Source organism: Anguilla rostrata, chromosome 18 (assembly GCF_018555375.3).
Source record: "Anguilla rostrata isolate EN2019 chromosome 18, ASM1855537v3, whole genome shotgun sequence".
In the NCBI taxonomy this organism is placed as follows: Eukaryota; Metazoa; Chordata; class Actinopteri; order Anguilliformes; family Anguillidae; genus Anguilla; species Anguilla rostrata.
Window position 1 is genome coordinate 3084978 of NC_057950.1, and position 20197 is coordinate 3105174.

Sequence of the window (20197 nt, forward strand, 5' to 3'; positions counted from 1 at the left end):
AAACAGATCTATTCAGCTGAAACCCTGCATTAAAAACTGTCATCAGGATGCTCAAGTAGTTCTGCTATTCTAACCATGTTTAACCAGAGAGGTTCCGTTCCTCTCCAGGCCAGGTGATATGTGGAGAGTGTTGTGGTGTAAAATGGCTGCCTTGCAGCACCCAGGTGATCGCTACCCACTGGTGGTGACACGCCAGAGTGAGCAATTCTTCCAGAATTACATCTCAATTCACACTTAGTCGGACATAATTGGAGCAGTGATTCAAAACTACAGCCCAATGTCCTTTACGATAGGGACCACAAAATTTTTGTATAAAAACATTTATACAAAATGTAGCACTATGGGGGGTAAAAAACAACGCTTAAATATAAAAATAGCGCAAACTGTCGTACCCAAAACCGCTGTCGCTCATGTCGAATTCCACGAAGGACGGCGACACGGACAGTTTGTGCGGCCTCAGGCTGCGGGGCGACGTCATGGAGACGAGGCTGACGGTCCGGTGGTGGGGAACCCTGAACCCGGCGGAGTGGTTCAGCAGACTGAAGCTATGCTTCAGCTCCCTGTTCGGCGGCTTCCTCTCCTGACCGGCGGGGACGTCGGTCACACCGGCGCCGTGCCCTGAAAACAAAAACACATAAAACTCATCACAGGAAAGTAGTCGAATAAAAAACTGTTCTCCAAACATATCTAAATTATACCCTGTATTGACCTGACTTAACACACGTCTGACACAATCTGATCGAAGACAGAGGAAGGAAAAAGGTATTTCATGGGGAATCCCATAAACACCGTCTGATCACAAAAGCAGGTTTTTCCTGCTACTGTCATCAGTTAAAAGGATCAGTTAAAGACTCCCAAACTATCAGCATTTCTACAAGCCAAAACTCACCTATCAACTGCATACGCTTCTTAACCTTTATCTTGCTGTGCTGGCTTTATCATGCATCATGCAAGAAATATACATATATTATTATTATTATTATTACCACCATTTGACGCGTCTGTTTTTAGCTGAGGAGGGGGGGCATTTTCGGCACCACACATGAACGGATTCCCCAGGCACAGGAACTTTCTGGTGGGAGAGGAACCAGCGTTTCATCACTGACATCCACTATTGATAATCAATTAATTAATCAATCAATCAACATTATAATAATTATATAGAACACTCTTCACATCAATATGTCCAAGGACACGCAACAAAATACAAAAACAAGGAAGAAAAAATCTGTCTGTTATGTTCAGACTACATAAAAGCCTGCCAGGTCACGTACTAGAGGCAGAAACTCTGGGGATTTCCAAGACTAGGCTTGATACAGTGTTAGATACTATGTATTACTGTAGGTAATCAGAGCACTAATTTAGTCAGGAAAATGGCGAGCAATGTTGGGCTGAATGGCCTGTTCTTGTCATTATGTCATGTCATGTCATGTCATGTCAAAAGCTCAATCAAAGCTTACGTGATTATTTGCTTCATTACCGTAGTTGTATTTGGTACTCTTCACACCTTGGTGTCGTAGGGGTGCTGAGCAGTTAATAACAATTAGCAGCACACAAACCCAGGACCCACATGAGTCAGCTCTGAACAGGAAACGTAACGTCGCGGTGAAACGGAAGCGCGTTCGCTGGGGCTCGGCTGACCTGAGCGAGGGGGGGTCGATGGACTGAGACGCCAGCTTCTCGAACACGCGCACCACGGGCAGGTGGAGGGGGTGGGCGCTGGAGAGCAGGATGGCCTCGCAGTGCACCAGCAGCACCAGCAGCAGACCCGCCTCGCACATGATCTGCCGGTTCCGCTCGGACTTCACCAGGGACTGCACGTGATTGGCCACGGCCAACTGCAGCTCGGCAACCAGCTAGGAGCAGACGGCGGGTTCAGAGGTCACCGCGGAATGCGTGAATTATGATGTCATAATAGGGGCCACAAACAGCACAGCAAAGCAGCGCACCCTTACAAAAGCCATCGGCAAAGATCTGGTGTCTTAAAAATCTTCACTTCTCTGGATTTTCTAATATTAATATTTCACTTTCAGTGCATTATTGCAATAGGATGAGCTTTTGCATGGAATCCAGAATATTTTATTGATAAAACTAACACTTATACTTCAAAGTTACCAAAACGTGTGGGATTTAAAACTGCAATGTGTCCAGGAAAAGGAATTTGATGCTGTCAAACCCAGGGGCACCTGTTAAAGAGAGTACGTACCTGTGTGTGTTTGAGGCTGGTTATTTTGGGGAGGAGAGTCATAATAACGCAAACAGCCCCAGGGTGAACGATCGTCTGATCAAAGGCAGACCTGAGAAGGAAAACACTGACAGTAAAGATGTGACCGTTTGGCTTGTCCAGGGATTAAAGGGTTCAGCAGAAATGTGAAGTTCCGCGTTTCAGAACCCATCGGCACTGGCTATGAAATGCAATATAATCTGTAATGCAAAAATGTATTAATGTGTTCGAAAACAAATCTAAGCTAACTAAAGTTAGTCAATATGCACAAGGTCAAGAGTATTTCTGAACGAGAAAGGTTCTGCAAGAAAAAGTGGCAAACAAATTCTTAAAGAATATAAAGACTGTTAGCTGGCTACAAAAAAACTGTTTGGAAGGTGTGAATACTAAGAATTGACTGGCAGGGTGCCCACACTTTTGCATGTGTCACATTTGTTTGTTTTTTTCCAAACTGTGAAATTCAGCAAATAAATAGTAAATGTGCAATAAAATTAGCAGAAATATTTCAGGTTTAAGTTGGTACCCTGTTTTACTTGTCTCAAGATTCAACAAAACATGCGATTCAACCAGGCGTGCCCAAAAATGTGCATATCGCTGTACTGCGCGTGCACTGAAAAAGGTTTTAGCATAGACTTCCCCATAGATCATATCTACAGTTTTCACAGTTCATACAGTAATGTTTTTGTCCTTACTTGTAAAAGTTTACTATGCAATTAGGACAGGTTTGCCTGCAGTAAGAAATTAAGTAAATACCAGGCTGATATTGATACCGGGTACATTGTTTTATGTCCAGCTTTATTGTTGTATGTATGCATTGCCACTGTTTAGCTTGATGCTTTACGAAGTTACTTCCTGTTCCGTTCCCATAATGCCCTTGTTCTCCTACTTTCTACATGCACTGTGTGTTTTGCTATTACAGTCATGAAGCAGCAGCATCACCTGACCTGCAGAGGGGTCAGAGGTCAGGGGTCAGGTGTCGTACCTGCGTCCAGGATCACTGGTTACAGACAGCGCGCTGTTCGCAGAGCTCTGGGTCCTCCCCACGGAGTCCTCCTCGGGACCGTCCCGATCCCACTCCGCCGCCGAGGGGCTCTCCGGAAGCTCGGAATCCTCCTCCTCCTCCTCCTCCGGGCCGGCGGGAATCTCCACGACGACCAGGGTCCCCATGGCGAAGCGGTCCAGGAAGGCGAGGAGCCGCACGCAGTCACGGAAGGCGGGGGGCAGGCCGGCTCCGGAGGTCTCCGCCAACTCCACGAACTGGGGGAAGCTCCAGCGGCGGTCGGGGTCCAGTTCGCGCTCGCGGTCGGACTCGTCCTCCGCGGCCCCCCCGCCGCCGTCCGCGCGGAAGCAGCCCAGCTGGAGGAGGGCGTCGGCCATCTTGGCGTGCTGCCCGGTGGTGTGGAAGAAGTGGGCGTTGACCGGGTGGAGGTGCACGGCCAGGGCGACGGCGGTGAGGCTGAGCAGGACGAGCTCCCACACGCGGTCGGGGTGGAGCGAGGCCCACACCCCCACCGGCCGCGCCCGCAGGGCCCCCTCCATGTCCACCAGGAGGGACAGCACCCCGTTGAACCCCCCCGCAGTCCGGAAGGCGTTCCAGGAGTTTGGGCTCTCCAGCACCTTCAGCACAGACTGGGGAGCGCACAGACAGAGCAAACGCCACGGGTTACCACCATTTAATACACACATACTGTACCCTACCGGCCATTACACTGTAATGTGCAATGTGGATTCTCCTAGACATTCATAGTGAATGCATTTACACAGATAATTAAATTAATTATGAAAATCTGTATTAGACCTAAAAAACCAAGTAGAACATTATTTGGTATTCACTTTAAAACTGAAAAATGCCACATGCGATTGCCATTACTGCACGAAAATAACAGGTATAAATGTGTTTTGCTGGGCTTTAAAGACCAGCCAGACAATGGATTGATTTTTGGAGTTATTTTAAAAAGGAGGGGTACCCCAGTGTGCTCAAAATTAATTCCACCCTCGAATTATGTTCCTGTTTCCGTGGTCATTTAATGCAGGCAAGCTCCGACATCAGACAAAAAATAATAATAATACTAAATAATATATCTATTACTTTTTTTTTTTGTTGAGGTCTGGGAAGAATCAGATTAGCCTCATTCGATTTGAGGCGATAATACATCAAGCAGGTAAACGTGTCATAAAGGGAGACGAAATGCGATTAGCACCAACAGAAGTAATCAGGCTGCCTCTGACACGTTCCACAAAGAGGTCAGGGGGGGGGGGAATCCGATTGTCCCGGGCCCGCTAACCGAGTTACGGTCCGGTCCTGGCGGAGTTGGCGGCTCTCTCGCGCTCAGATCCATAAGCCCGGACGCGCGGCTCGGTACAGTAGCCGGGTAACCCGGTTAGGCCCTAATCGAGTTTATTTCGCATCGCGTGATTTGATATCGCTCGTAATGTTCGCCGCGCCGCGCGGGCGCGGCCGGGCGCGTAATCCAATCCCGGGCCGAGTTAACGGCTAAACGTATATTAGCGAATCAATCTGAATTTGTCCGTAATGCAATCAGGCTCACGGAGGCCGAGATAATAAATTCACTGGCTCATTCCCCGTTTTTAAACGCGTTACGATTTATCAAAATTAGATACGGAAGCGCCGAAATCGCGCATCAATTTCCGAACGCCCGCACGTGTAACTGGTTTTGGGAGACTCGCATTTTAGCTTCAAATAAAAAGCGCGGCGTCTCGGATGATAAAAGGGTTGTAAACTGTTCTGGGAAACGATCACTTAATGATTCAATGAACTCCAGATGGTCAGCTGTGATGCAGATAATCACATGAATTATTTTTACAATAGAATGAACATAAACACAGTCACTTTGTGGATCACACATACACTGAACAGAACCTCAATTCTAAATTGAGGTCTGTTTTGTAAGTGCGGGACAACCACTCACCCACGACTCCAGAGAAAAGGGAACCGCATATCTGTTGTGACACGCTAGTTTGCGTGTGAGTACGTGTGTATTTATGTATAAGTCAGTCGTTTGTGTGTTCTGTGGGTGTGTGCTTGTGTGTGAGTAAAAGAGAGTGTGCTTGAGTGTGTGACAGTGTGTGTAAGTGTGCGCGCTTGAGTATGTAATAGTGTGCGTTTGAGTCAGTGTGTGGGCGTGCTTTGTGTGTGCGTGTGTGCGTGTGGGTGGGTGTAAGTGTGCGCGATTGAGTATGTGATAGTGTGCGTTTGTGTCAGCGTGCTTTGTGCTTTGTGTGTGTGTGCGTGCGTGTGTGTGAGTGTGTGTGTGTGTGTGTGTGTGTGTCTGCGCGTGTGTGCGTGTGTGTGTGTGTGTGGGTGGGTGTGAGTGTGTGTGTGTGTGTGTGTGTGTGTGTGGGTGGTGTGTGTGTGTGGTGTGTGTGGGTGGGTGTGAGTGTGTGTGGTGTGTGTGTGTGTGTGTGGGTGTGAGTGTGTGTGTGTGTGTGGGTGGGTGTGTGGTGGGTGAGTGTGTGTGGGTGGGTGTGAGTGTGTGTGTGTGTGTGTGCGTGTGTGTGCGTGTGCGTATGTGGGTGGGTGTGTGTGTGTGTGTGTGTGGGTGGGTGTGAGTGTGTGTGTGTGTGTGTGTGTGCTTGTGTGTCTGCGTGTGTTTCTGCGTGTGTGTGTGTGTGTGGGTGGGTGTGAGTGTGTGTGTGTGTGTGTGCGTTGTGTTTTTGTGTGTGTGTGTGTGTGTGTGTGTGTGTGTGTGTGTGTGTGTGTGTGTGTGTTTGTGTGTGTGTGTGTGTATGTGTGTGTGTGTGTGTGTGTGTGTGTGTAATGATTTTCGGGTACCTGCAGCAGGTCCCGTTTGAGCCCCAGTTCGGTGTGGGTGGAGGAGCAGAGCGCCCCGATGGTGATGCTCATGTACTCCTCGGGGTTTATGATGGACAGCTGCTCCAGCAGGATCAGCGTGGGGCCGCGAAACTGCTGCTCGTCCAGGAAGATCTTAATGTAGGGGATCATCCCATGGTCCCTTATAGACACTGAAAAACAGCCAGGCACATCATCACTAAATAACCTTTACAATGCACCTTCTTTCACAATAATATACCTCAAAGAAAGGGACTGGAGGGACATGGTAAATATATGAAAATGAACCTTGGCGACACAGACTTTGGTTTCCAAGGGTTTTACATTCTAATTGTTCCAGTCAGCATTATTTTGATCAACTCTCACACATACATCTAATCCAACACTGCGACTAGTGTTAACTTGACCTTTATTTGGGCAAAAACCCATAGTTAAGAAAGGGTTTTCTATAGCAGTGTCTATAAGCGATGTAAGTGAAGTGAATTGTAAAGGAAGCGTAACAGCGTGCACTGAAGGGCAGTATTGCACCAGCACCATCATCCTCACCCGTGTTTTTGACCGATCTCTGCGCCAGGATGGCCACCAACTTCAGCATGTTGGAGACCAGGACCTTCTCAGAGCCGCCGTCACTCGACTGGCCGCTGGTGCCTAGAACAGGGCGAGAATTCGTCCCACCTTTTTATGAAGCACGCGATGATGAGTTAACAGAACGAAAGCACCCTACAGTCTGTTGCCCAGACAACCAATACAGACGTGGGACAAACAAAGCAATGTTGGGAGGGTACACCCTAAAAATTAGTCAGTTCCAGGATTTAACAAAAATATTCTTATTTTATTATCATCATATAAAAAAAAAACATTTTTATGCATTTCCGTATTTTTCTCCCCATTGTGGAATGCCAGTTTGATCCATCAGCACTCACTGCTGAAACCTCTGCTGTTGATTCAGGACTGCCATTTACATGCAAGACCAGAGTTGGCACATGGGCCTATGATAACTGAATTCTCAGACAGAGCTTGAAACGGGCCCAAAAATTTCAGGCCGAAACCACCAGAGCCCCACTCCTTTCAGCCTAAGCCTGATGACCCCAGCCTGTGTACTGTAGCTTTCTGACAGCCTGACCTGATCTGAGCCTGACCTCAGTGTGTCAGTACCGCAGGCATACTGTACCCAGGTTTTGGGGTATCACTGATATTCTATTTGGAAAAATGCAACTCACGTCTGGGTCGGATCATTGGACGGTGCGTTACACCACGAGGATGGTGATGTTCCTGTTTTGCGGCTACCGTAGCCTACTTAAGCAGGGCATCACCAGAATTGCCAAATCCACTTAATAAGCGACTTGGGGTTTATTTTGGGCTTATTTTTTCAAAGTCACTTGTAAAAATGGGAAGTTGTGGTTTCTTTGGACTTATTTTTAAAAGATCTGGTCATTTGTTTGGAAATCTTAAGACCGACCTGTCTTTTCATATTCGTGGTTATTATTATTATTCAAGGCCATGAGCTAGCTTCAGCATGGATTTTGACAGTGAGGTTGCTTAGCTTATTTGTCTCCCAAAAGCTGGCAACACTGGGTATCACAGTATTTGCATATTTCGACCCTCCCCCCCACAAAAATAAAAGTTTGTCTAGACCTCGGTTTTTTTCAAAGGCGGCTGCCTCACTTCATTCTCCCCTGACTGTAACTCTTGCTCTGAGGCGTTCAGTCTGTCACTCTCATAGCTTAGCTTAGCCGAGCTTCCCTACAGCTGCCATCCAGCTCGCATGCTGTTTTGCGCCAAGAAATGAAAGGGCCAGCTCCAAAGAGCCAAGCCCGAACCAAGCCCGATATAAAATGTCAGAATCAGAACCCGTCCCGACCTGAACTCTCTGGTTCTGGTTGGCTTTTTAAATCGGGCTCGGGTGACCGTTACAAGCTCTATTCTGAGAGCGGGCCTTCAGGGATGTGATTATTCCTGATTTTTTCCAGTTTAATGAAGAAATCCTCTCTGGAGTCAGAGTGTCTCTTTGGATCGTTAGTTTTGTGGCCTTATTACCGAACTCTGTCTCCCGCCATCAGCTGTCAGTACGCTCTGAAAGCGTGCACTAGCATCATACCAACATCCTCTGCCTCTCGGTCAGACATTTCAGAAAATCCCACTTTAAGTCTATAAAATGTTCCATCCATAGAGTATAATGTGTGTAATTTAAAGTATTTCATGCACATACTTGAGCCATGTCTGGCATTAACATAGTAAAATAGTGAAAGGCACACAGGCCCAGGATTACTGGGATTAAAGATGGCGGGGGGGTGGAGGGGGGGTGGCGGGGGCCAGTCTGGGCCAGAGCGGCGACGCGGGACGCACCTGTCACCCCGGCCTTCCTCAGGACCTTGGCGTGCTTGCGGAGCTCGGCGAGCAGCATCTCCAGCATGCCGGAGTCGCAGAGCACCTCGCCGAACAGGCCGCAGCGCGCGCACAGCCTGCGGAAGCTGGCCAGCGTCGCCACGACGAAGGGGGCGGAGCCCTTCTGGCGGAACGCCGCCTGCACCTGCTGCAGCGCCTCGTGCGGAATGTAGGACAGCCGCAGCACCACGGTCTCCAGGAGGCGCAGGAACAGGGCGTGCGCGGCCGGGGGCTTGCGCCACACGCACTCCGCCATCTGCGCCAGGGACTGCAGGGTCCACTCCAGCAGGAAGAAGTTGGCTTTGTCCCAGGTCCAGATGTTGCGCACGGCCAGCAGGATCTGGGAGCAGGTGTGCGGGTTCTCCGACCGCTGGAAGGACGTCTGCATGATCCGGAACGCCGTGAGGTTCTTCACCGCGGATCCTGCAGGGGGCGCGAGAGAGCAGTGTGTCAAAGGTCACGTGTACGCTGGGTTGCCAAGCGATGTATTGACGTAACCCCTCCCACCCCGACCGATCGAATCCCAGCCATGCCAGGCTAACAGTGTGGCCGGGAGTCCCACACACGGCATCATACAAAAACAGGAAGCCCTTTTCAAAATCAGACGAGGGGGATGTGAAACCCAATCAGAGGCAGAGCAGGTCATGCTTCACCCGCGCAGTGGGGCCGGGGGGGGATTCCGTGCCTGAGAAATGACAGGGTGGAGAGGGCGGGAAGCCGCGTGAGCTAACGCGGTTAGCCGCCGGCCTTCGCAAACCGTCATTCCCTGCGTTTCTTACGGCTTAGGATTGGCCTCCCTTTAGCCTGGCTCTGGCCTGTCTGTGGGCAAAGGACGGGGTCTGGACGAGGGGATAATCCCGGTTACACGCGCGCGGATACCTTTGGTCAGGACGGAGGGGCGACATAGCTCAGGAGGTAAGACCGATTGTCTGGCAGTCGGAGGGTTGCCGGTTCAAACCCCGCCCTGGGCATGTCGAAGTGTCCTTGAGCACGACACCTAACCCCTAACCCCTAACTGCTCTGGCGAATGAGAAGCATCAATTAAAGCGCTTTGGATAAAAGCGCTATATAAATGCAGTCCATTTACCATTTACCAGGACTGGGTTAAACATGGGATAATCCCGGGTACAGTCGCAGGTACCTTTGGTCAGGACGGGGTCGAACTTGAAGCTCGGGGGCTGGGGGTTGCTGATGCACACGGCCACTTTGAGCTCCGCCCTCCCGCACAGGGTGAGCGACGCGATCAGGCCCAGGAAGTCCTCCAGCGCCGGGACGTCCGCCGCGGTCACCCCGTCCTCACACCTGCACGGACAGCGAAGGGTTAAAATCACACCGCTGAACCTCACCGGCTGCCCCGTCAACTGAGAGAGCAGTCACACACTGACCCCCCCCAAAACAAGCTCCTCATTACACTCTCAGAAGAGGGGGTTCCAAAAGGCTCCTCCGTGTCTCCACAGAGAAACTCTATCTAGTGCAAGGGTTCTTTGTCAAGCGAAATGGTTCTGGGAGCTTTCATACTTTTCACACCTATCACAGAGGGTTTTCAGTTCCAAACAAACTCCATTGCAAATATTTTGTACCAGCATATGGCAGAGTATGGTTTCATGGTCACAGCGCTAAACACTAAACCACAGGATTGCTGGGTCCGCTGCTGGATACAGGTGCTGTAGGTGCAGTTTAGCATTTTATACAAAAGCACATAAATAATCCATAAACATGATATCTATAAACAAATTAAAAAGAATGGAACCATCTGTTATTTTACAATCCCTGGACAATTTAAGTGTTAGTCATACAGGTACTCATTTTTTTGTGTTATACTGTGTTTTGCCAGTAGAGCTCTTATATTTTTGCCATTGCTCACTGACATGTAAAAGACTAATTGCATTCAAGGGCAATTCTATGCTATTCTATTGTATCTTACTTTATCCTATACTACATAAAATGCAGATTGACAATGTGTGTGTGTGTTCAAGAGGGCCTGTTAAACAAGGAAGCTGTGACCATTAACTACGGTAATGACAGTGAGAAGGAAGTGAGCGCAGGACACACAGAAAGTGCAAACACTTCCCGGTCCAGGCACTGTTACATGTTAGAAAAGACAAATAACCTATTCAGGTAAAACATGCTAACAACTGTGCTAACTTCGAAGGGATAACGAGGCTGCTCAGTCATACATTCTGATTGCACAGCAGACCCACAATCCTGAGAAGACTCCATTTCCCAGCAGCCCTGAGAAGACTCCAGCATTTTCCAGCAGCTCAGTGGAGCAGTATTTCAGAGGGGCTGTGAGCGTTGCTAATGTGATTTGGGCCCTTTAATCCACAGATCAGATGACTAATCATTACTCACTATTAAATAAAACAGGCTACACTAAGACCAGAATGATGAGGGAAATCTCCTGAAATAGATCTGAATATGTGCACTGCAAAGCAGCACGTTTCTCTTCCCAATGAAGGCACACACAGTGCTTCTAGAATAAAACAAAGCTCATGGACATCATTTAAAAGTCAGATCTGTCACACTTTTATGTTTTTTGCTACAGTATATCCAACTAAACATGTTCGTTTACACGCGCTTTGAAATACTTCTTCCAAAAACTTATTTTTTTCTATATGCCTTACAACAGCTTTTAATGAGGTCCAAATGTGAATCTGACATGCACATAGAGAGGCTGGAGAGTGCTGAGCCCCAGTCCCGTGTATCTGTACACGCGTGTGCGTGCTGTCCCTCTTTCAGCGGGCCCGAGGAGGGTAACTTGCCGGGACATGATCATCTGCAGGACGGTGTACCCCTCGTTGTTCTCGAACTCGTGGAAGAGCGCCGGGTCGCCGGGGTAGGAGTCGCGGACGAAGCTGAAGACGCTGACAGCCACCTCGGCCAGGACGGGCCCGGGGACCAGCGGCGGCATCTTCAGCAGGTTCTGAATGCAGATCTTCACACAGTTCTTCGCTGAAACACACAAAGAAACGGGACGCGGGAACACAGACGAGCATCAATGTCACCGCTGAGGACTGAGAAAAATGCACATTTAACATTATATAACATCTTAAAATGTTTATTATACATGTTTATATAATGATTTTAGACACGTTTGTTGTCTGTATTCTTTCCTGTTATTGGGTATAGTGCTTTGTGAGCCATGTCTGAAAACAGCTCTACAAATAAAAAGACTCACCCTGCAGTGTAGGGACAGTGACTCACCCTGCAGTGTGGGGACAGTGACTCACCCTGCAGTGTAGGGACAGTGACTCACCCTGCAGTGTGGGGACAGTGTTCTTGGCCTGGGCAGCAGAAACCGCCCTCAGGACTCTTGACGCTTGTCGTCTCCACGCCGAGCTGCACTGGTCCCACAGGGAGGTGAGGGCGATGATCAGGCACTGCAGCTCCTGCGTCTCCACCACCTCCTCCACGCACTGCACCTGCCTGCACAACTGCAGGAGCACCTGGCACAAGGAGAGCCAATCAGAAGGCACAATCAACACTGACTGCACAGCTGCAGGAGCACCTGGCACAACATGAGCCAATCAGAACGCATGATCAACACTGCCAACACAACTGCAGGAGCACCTGACACAAGGAGAGCCAATCAGAACGCACGATCAACACTGCCGGCACAGCTGCAGGAGCACCTGGCACAAGGACAGCCAATCAGAATGCACAATCAGCACTGCCGGCACAGCTGCAGGAGCACCTGACACAAGGACAGCCAATCAGAACACACAATCAACACGACCTGCACAGCAGCAGGAGCACCTAGCACAAGGAGAACCAATGAGCATGCTTGCTCAACAATGCAGGAGCACGACACAGAGAACCAATCAGCAGCTCGGTCAACATTTCAGCAGCACCTACCACAAGGAGAGCCAATCAAAAAGCAAGCTGAACACTGCAACAGCACATGCCCAAGGACAGCCAATCAGCAGGCCAAGGTGCTACAGTCTACCAATATCCCAACACACCTGACCAGAGCCACAGTCTACCAATGTCCAATCACACCTGCAGAATCCCGTGCCACATGTGCAGTGTGCTGTGTGAATTCGGCAGGGCGCTCTCTACCCCAGGCTGCCCCTGGAACGCATGGCACGCTGGAACCCACCAGGTGAGTGTCATCTGACCGCTCCAGATCCAGACCACAGGTGCCTGGTCCACCAGGTACTGCAGTGTGTGAGCTATCAGCCGGATATCAACTGCCGTTCCAGTAAAGCATGTGGTGCTGGAGCAGCCTTCAGTTTCAGTTTCTTTGGGATCACCGGGCAGTTTCATTGACTTTGGTAGTAGCTGGTAGCAGATTTTCACTGCATGAGGAACCCATTAAAAATTCCCAGCTTCTATTTTCAAATTTGACAGTTTGGGCATAATTTGCACTTTAAACACATGAATAAAATTTATTTTTAAAGCCATTTGAAATAACTTTCTGACTTCTTGATATAATTCACATAAACTACGCATTTTTAAATCAATGTTGAGCTTTTTGGTCCATTTTACATGAAAGTTGACATACACGAGGATCAAAGAAAGCTTTTTCAATCCCTCCTTCACCCAGAGACAGATGACTGAGTGATGTCACAATCACATGCACAGCAAGAGCTTCTCTGCTCTCTGCCAACTAATATAGAGAGCAGGGCTGCCCAACCCTGTTCCCATCTACTCTCCTGTAGGTTTACACTCCACCTCCTAACAAAGCGCACCTCATTCAACAGCTAGAGATCTTGTTGAGCTGCTAAGTAGTAGAATCAGATGTGGCAAATTAGGGTTTGGGTGAAAACCTACAGGACGGTAGATCTCCAGGAACAGGGTTGCTCAGCCCTGCTCTAGCTGTGGAATGAGGTGTGCTTTGTTTGGGTTGGAGTGAAAACCTGCAGGACAGCATATCTCCAGGAACAGGGTTGGACAGCCCTGCTCCAGCTGTTGAATGAGGTGTGCTTTGTTTTGGGTTGGAGTGAAAAGCTACAGGACGGTAGATCTCCAGGAACAGGGCTGGGCAGCCCTGCTCCAGCTGTTGAATGAGGTGTGCTTTGTTTTGGGTTGGAGTGAAAACCTACAGGACAGCAGATCTCCAGGAACAGGGCTGGGCAGTTGAATGGAGTGTGCTTTGGTCTTCCTGAATGCCATGAAACCTGAGGAAGATTACCTGGGTGAAGACTTCCTGGAAGGAGTCCGGGGCTGCCTCCTCTCCCACGCCCTCTTTTCGGGGGGGTAAGGACACAAACAGGTACAGGCACTTTATCAGGGCGGCCGGTAGCCCGCTCTTTACGATGGTCGCGACCGTTTCCTGGAATACGAAAGCACAAAAAAACATTTTTTAAATCAACCTTTCCAAACGAACATACAAAGACACAGTAAGATAGGTCTTTAATAACACATAACCGAACCCAAAAGTGCAATATCTAAACAATAAAGAGAGAAGCACAAGGGTGAAATAACAAAAGAGTAGTGAATATGAACATAATCAACTCAAATTTCTAAAATCAGACCATTAACATAAACCAGACATTTAATACTTACATAATAGACCTTAATCTCATAAAAAACACAAATAAAATCAGTCATAATTCGCTCTGGTTCTCTGGGGTAGATGTTTTCTGGGCGGTGTAACAAGCAACTTGTGGCTCGTATTAAAACTGCGGTTGCTCGTTTAATATCAAGGTTTGCCGCAACTTTGACGGCACATTTAGAATGTTTTAAACAGAAACGTCCTGCTAAAACACTTTCTCACTTCAACAATTTCATCAGAAACTCCCTAAGGCCCTTTCCCCAAATTTTTCCACCTCAGGACTGATAAAATCTGAGATCTAGTACCGGGCCTGTCTGCTTCAGTGATGCCCTACATACATTTACAGTACAGCAACATCAAGGCTATCAAACTAACATGCCATCAAAGAGGCACATTTCAGTCTCCAGCCACTGAGGACCGAGTACTGAAATTAATGTACAGACCAGTGAGCCACTCAGTTAGTACTACGAGCACACTGATAGTCCAAGACCTGATACTAACATAGCTCAGGAGGTAAGAGCAGTCGTAGGGTCGCCGGTTCGATCCCCACCCTGGGGGTGTCGCTGAGTGTCCCTGAGCAAGACACCTAACCCCTAACTGCTCTGGTGAATGAGAAGCATCAATTGTAAAGCACTTTGGATAAAAGCACTATATAAATGCAGTCCATTTACCATTTGCTAAGTAACGGGAGGCTAAACGGTTAGTATGTAAGGTGGCCGAATTTCATAATCACTGACTTTTCAAAGTGTGATAGTTTTTCTACTTTCCATGGCTTCTCTGTGACTTCCCAGGATGAAAATATTTTCAAGGATTTTCAAAGCCCATGGACACCGAGTTAATTGCCATAGCATTGCCCAACGCAGTGACTGTGCCCCTCAGCTGACTAAATGCGTGGTAAAGACACGTAGTGGAGGACAGCGTGTACCAGTCAGCGAGCTCCCAAATCTGCAGAGGACACTGCAGGGACAAGATGGGATCATCCCAAATTTGAATAAAAATAATAACCGGTGATTTTAAAAAGAAACAGGTCAAAATGCACATCTTTAGGTGCTGCGCAATGTCCTGTCCTAAACTGGGTAAAGCTTATGTGCGCTGAACAGGATTTCCTCCAGGGGTGTATCAGTCAGCCACACTTACAGCGTGTGCCCTTTTAGGGAACCGTGACTAAGCGATGACATCACTCATCCACGTGGGAGGACGACAAAGGCCGCCTCCACAGTTACACACATCCCAAACTTGCCCCAACGCGTAACGCTGTCGCCTCACAAACAAACCGCCAGCTGATCTGCGCGCGTGGGGCCCTTGTGCAAGGCGGTGTTTTTCCAAACGCACCGCGGAGCCGCTTCTGGCCTGAGTCAACCGGCGGGATTCAGCGGCGGCGTTGCCGGGGTTACCGGCGCGGTCACTCACCGAGTCGCCGGCAGACAGCAAGCTGAGGCAGCGCAGCAGAAGCCAGCCTCTGCTCGTTCTCACTTCTGCTTTCCGGCGAAAAAACTGCTCCACTTCGAAGCGAGCCTCTTCTGCAGTTCAAAACAAAAAAAAAACACTTTTTTCTCTTCTCTAAACCACCACACACAGCAGAGATAAACTTAGCCCCCCCCCAGAAAACACATTTTACAGCTCAGAAGAATTTAATTTTGAGTCAAGCTCTGAGGAACACCCTGTACAGCTCAATAATAAAATTATTTTATTTTTAATTTAACAACCAGGCTGCACAAAAGTAACGTCCTCAAGAAAAACTTTTTTGAAAGTATACTCAATTCCAGCCTGTATTCCATCCACTGTAACTGAAAAGCTGTGTTCAATGTAATATAATCTGTGATGTCCAGAACGTATCACATTAGAGACAAAATGCAGAAGTTTTGACAACCTCTGATATCTGTAATAAATGGCAAAAAACAAAAGTGATTCCCTCTTTTGGAAGGCTGGAAGGTCAGAGATTATATTTAGAGAAGTGGTCAGCGTCCCTATTAGGTTTAGTTTTGCATCAAGAATAAGCACTAATAGCCCCAAAAAGCTACTGCTGAAACACTGAAAGTGAGCTGTGTCTTCAACAGTAGAAACAGTTTCATGAAGTACCATCAGCTATTTTTCAGGAGCTCAATGAATCTTGAGCAAGCCAACAAAATTTTTATAAACTGGTCCTAAATGGTTTCCCATGCGAGAATGTTTTAACAAATTTTTACATGTGAGTCCGTGCCTAGGTTCCTAATTTGTTGAATCAGCTGGGGACTGTCTGTGTAGTCACATGCCCTACAGAACAGCAAACACACCTGACACGCTAAAACATACAAGAGCAGTGACCTCCAACATCAAACCGAGACAAGACGCAAACAAGCGTGAAAAAACAGAACTTTCCCACTTCCTTAAAAAAAAGAAGTACCGACATCTCCTGGTGTAGGCATTCGCAGCCGTAATCTCATTATGACTGGCTAACACACAGGGAACCTGGAATGATTAAAAAATTCTGAGAAAACATGAGCAGCACTTAAAACTCATGAAAGGGGGTGGTTCTTGCTGGCCTTCTGAAACTCAGCCCAGGGACTGGAACTGCACCCTGGGCTGTTCTTTAAAGAATTCATAATAATTTTAACAGAACAAATCTCATTGCAGCTCGAAACTCATTTATAAAAACTTTCAGGAGGAAAAAAAAAAAAAAAAGTAATTGCAAAAGAACCTGAGGGAAAGCGCTTAAGTTGGAGATAAAAAAAACACAGGCCTCAGGTCTGGTATGATTTATAAATATGTTTTCTGGCCAACTAGTTTCATTTCCTGGGTTTCAGTTTCTCACCAGTGATGTGAGATGGATACAGAAATGGCAGTTATAGACAGCATTCATGGCACACACAAAGGCACCCCCAGGTTTGATGCAGAGATGCACACTAGTCTTGACAATAAGCAACGACTTAACTTAGGGAACCGGACGACGTACCTGCAGGCTTCGCTGACAATTTCTGCTGAATGCTGAAAACCACCATTTCTGCTGACTGTGCAGCTAAGACCTGCAGGTTCAAATCTTCTCCGGCATTACCACTCTGGAACAGCTGAAGGAAGATGAGGACAACACACACACACAAATTCAGCATCGCAGAATACACACACAGACATCCAGTACTGGAGAATACACACACACACATTCAACATTGGAGAATAAACACACAAATTCAGCACTGCAGAATACACACACACACATCCAATACTGGAGAATACACACACACATGCAGTACTGGAGAATACACACAGTGTTACAGGAGAGACAGTAACTATTTTACACCCTACAGGCCACACAGTACTACAGGAGAGACAGTGACTATTTTACACCATACAGGCCACACAGTACTACAGGACAGCCAGTGACTATTTTACACCCTACAGGCCACACAGTTCTGCAGGAGAGCCAGCACCAACTAGAGAAGAACATCTGTCAGTGACAACAATGAGTAACCTGTAGGAGACTGCCAAGCAGACAGGGGGGCGTTAATGGCAAGAAACCCTGGCTGACTTAATCCCACCCTGCCACAGTGAGAGAAAGACAAATGTATCCCACAGTCACTCACAGGCTGAAGATACAGCCCACACTCAAACTAGCAAGATCTTTTTCTCCCTCTTTTCAGAATACATATGGAAAGACACAAAAAGTTTACATATATCAACTCATCGTCCGGGAAGTTCGGATGACATAATCTGAATATTATCGCCTACTATTGAGCACTTAACTCAAGAGAATGCAGTCGGAATTGGTCAGTGAATGCAGAACTGTTTCAAAGTGCACAGCGTCCTATTCATAACACAGGCACAGATGTGGGTTTCGCTTCTCCTTTCTGTAGGAGTGGGAGGAGCAGTGGTACATGTCTGTAGGAGCAGGAGGAGCAGTGGTACATGTCTGTAGGTGCAGGAGGAGCAGTGGTACATGTCTGTAGGAGTGTGAGGAGTAGTGGTACATGTCTGTAGGAGCAGGAGGAGCAGTGGTACATGTCTGTAGGAACAGGAGCAGTGGTACATTTCTGTAGGTGCAGGAGGAGCAGTGGTACATGTCTGTAGGAGTGTGAGGAGCAGTGGTACATGTCTGTGTGTGTGGGAGGAGCAGTGGTACATGTCTGTAGGAGCAGGACGAGCAGTTGTACATGTCTGTAGGTGCGTGAGGAGCAGTGGTACATGTCTGTAGGTGCAGGAGGAGCAGTGGTACATGTCTGTAGGTGCGTGAGGAGCAGTGGTACATGTCTGTAGGAGCAGGAGGAGCAGTGGTACATGTCTGTAGGTGTGGGAGCAGTGGAACATGTCTGCAGAAGCAGGAGGAGCAGTGGTACATGTCTGTAGGTGCAGTAGGAGCAGTGGTAGGTCGAGAGGTGCAAAGATGTTCTTTTCAGCAACAAACTGTAGAACATTGTTGGCTAGGAAAATCTGAGCAAGGATCTGATTGAGCTTACGTGGGGACTTAATGTTGTAACAGTGATATAACCCAAGCAAGAATAGAATTAGTGTGATCTGGAGAAGTAGGCTTAGTCAGTGCTACTATAAGGAAGGTCAATAGGCTGTTCTACGTGCCACCACAAGTGATATAACCCCCAGAGTAAATAAAAGAGCAACACAAAATCATGGGAAAACTAGCCCTGTCTGTTTAAGCACAGTTGGTTGTGCCACTCTGTGCTGAAATCAGTTTTAACCAGACTGCTGTAGAATGCACTTACGTTACACTGCAAGCTGTGACATTCCTATCTGAACTGAGTTCAGTGTCTCCCCATGATTTTAATCTGACTGCAAACAGCAGCCATAATCTGTCTCTCATACAAACACACACACACACACACTCCCTCACACAAAGAACCGAAGACTTCCCTTATCGTGCCAATAATGCCCTGCGCTTAGCTGTAGCTGCTCAATCAGCAAGTATCAAGAACATCAAACACAGGCCAAAATCTCTCAGCAATGGCTGCTAAACATATCTGAAATATGTATTTCCTGGAATGTATTTTACCGGTAATACAAGTTCTAGCCTTTTTTTTTTTTTTTGCTTAATGTACTGTGCCACCTGCAAAGCACCATACACAACTGCCATTATGACTGACATATGAAGATACATTTGTGTTTTTTTTTTTTAAACATATTTTGTGTTCTAATACACAATTAAGCGTATTTTCACCCATGCATGACCCTTCTAATAAGTGTGACTGACACATGTTTGGTACCTCGATGAAAAGTGGCAGAATGTTGAGCAGGTTGTCTTCCCGCTCACGGATTGGACGCTGCCGGTTCCTCTCCAGCAGGGCCAGCTGGTTCCTAAGGGCCGAAACAGAGCCACTGTCGGGCCGGTCCCCGGGGACTTCGTCCCCTCTGGGCCCTGGAGCACCCGAGGCCTTGCCCGAATCGCTCCCTCCCGCCATCTGTGCCTCGTTCTCGTCCATGTTCCCCGCACACGGAGCGTGTCACGGTGCAGAACCTTGCATCTTGGGCGCTGTCGGCAGTAAAACAACACGCAAGCATGTCAGCAGCAGCCATCGTCATTGGGCTAAATCACTTCCTTAATTTCAGGTTAGAGGAATCCTGAAATCCCCAGCAATTCAATGAAGCTCATGCTTCCACCCAGCAACAATTAGCTGCCGAACAAACAGCAGGATTGTGCGTTAAATCTGGGATTTTGGATTAACACAGATTAACAATAGTGCAGTTCCTTTCTATTTCTGAGTATTTTCAAAAGCAGCTATTTTGTGGCTGTGGGAATCACTCAGCAGCTACAGAAACTTCCTGCTTCCTGTTAACACAGCTCTTCCTGGGATCCTCACACCACTCAGTCAGATTCTGCTGAACACATTTGACCTCGGTGTGATCTTGTGATGCCCAACAGCATGAGGGTTGCTTTAAAGGAAGGGGGATGCTTGGGGGATACATCTGTTCCTAGAAAATAGCTCCCTTTGCTCTAAGCGGTAATGCATTGCCTAAATAAAGCAAGTGCGGTCTTGCCCCTGAAATTTCACACAATCATTCGGTGCATAAAGGCTCACTTGTGTAACACAAAGCCGTTTTAAGGCTACTCCATGACTACTAAAGTAAGCATATAATCCAAACTGTAAGAACGGAAAGATTTTAAGCAGGCACCCGCATTCTGTACAGACACACTGTTGTTTAATTTTAAAAGCGATCTGATCGCTTCGCATGTCAGAAATTAGTTTTGTTTTCACAGCATTTCAGCCATCATTCACCACCGCATTGCAACAAGTCTATCCTCTTGACAGCTGCTTTGAGCACGCGGCTACCGCAACGCAGGGGCGGGTGACAAATAAGC

The 20197-nt window shown here is 47.7% G+C and overlaps 1 protein-coding gene across 6 annotated transcripts in view; it reads right to left on the minus strand.

Moving 5' to 3' along the window:
* The window catches only part of wdfy4 (WDFY family member 4), a 95779-nt gene that overhangs the window by 38379 nt on the left and 37203 nt on the right, over positions 1 to 20197 (minus strand). For 4 of the 6 annotated variants that reach the window (XM_064318401.1, XM_064318400.1, XM_064318399.1 and 1 more), the window contains exons 2-16: positions 19104 to 19369; positions 16850 to 16961; positions 15328 to 15437; positions 13555 to 13695; positions 11677 to 11866; positions 11183 to 11372; positions 9562 to 9722; positions 8382 to 8843; positions 6582 to 6683; positions 6018 to 6208; positions 3207 to 3853; positions 2207 to 2297; positions 1642 to 1856; positions 987 to 1072; positions 393 to 618 (exon numbers count right to left, since the gene is read on the minus strand). In XM_064318401.1, the coding sequence (XP_064174471.1) occupies positions 393 to 618; positions 987 to 1072; positions 1642 to 1856; positions 2207 to 2297; positions 3207 to 3853; positions 6018 to 6208; positions 6582 to 6683; positions 8382 to 8843; positions 9562 to 9722; positions 11183 to 11372; positions 11677 to 11866; positions 13555 to 13695; positions 15328 to 15437; positions 16850 to 16961; positions 19104 to 19319 (3140 nt within the window). In that variant the 5' untranslated portion in view covers positions 19320 to 19369. The remainder of the gene's footprint in view (positions 1 to 392; positions 619 to 986; positions 1073 to 1641; positions 1857 to 2206; positions 2298 to 3206; positions 3854 to 6017; positions 6209 to 6581; positions 6684 to 8381; positions 8844 to 9561; positions 9723 to 11182; positions 11373 to 11676; positions 11867 to 13554; positions 13696 to 15327; positions 15438 to 16849; positions 16962 to 19103; positions 19370 to 20197) is intronic. The other 2 variants (XM_064318402.1, XM_064318404.1) reach the window with 1 other exon arrangement.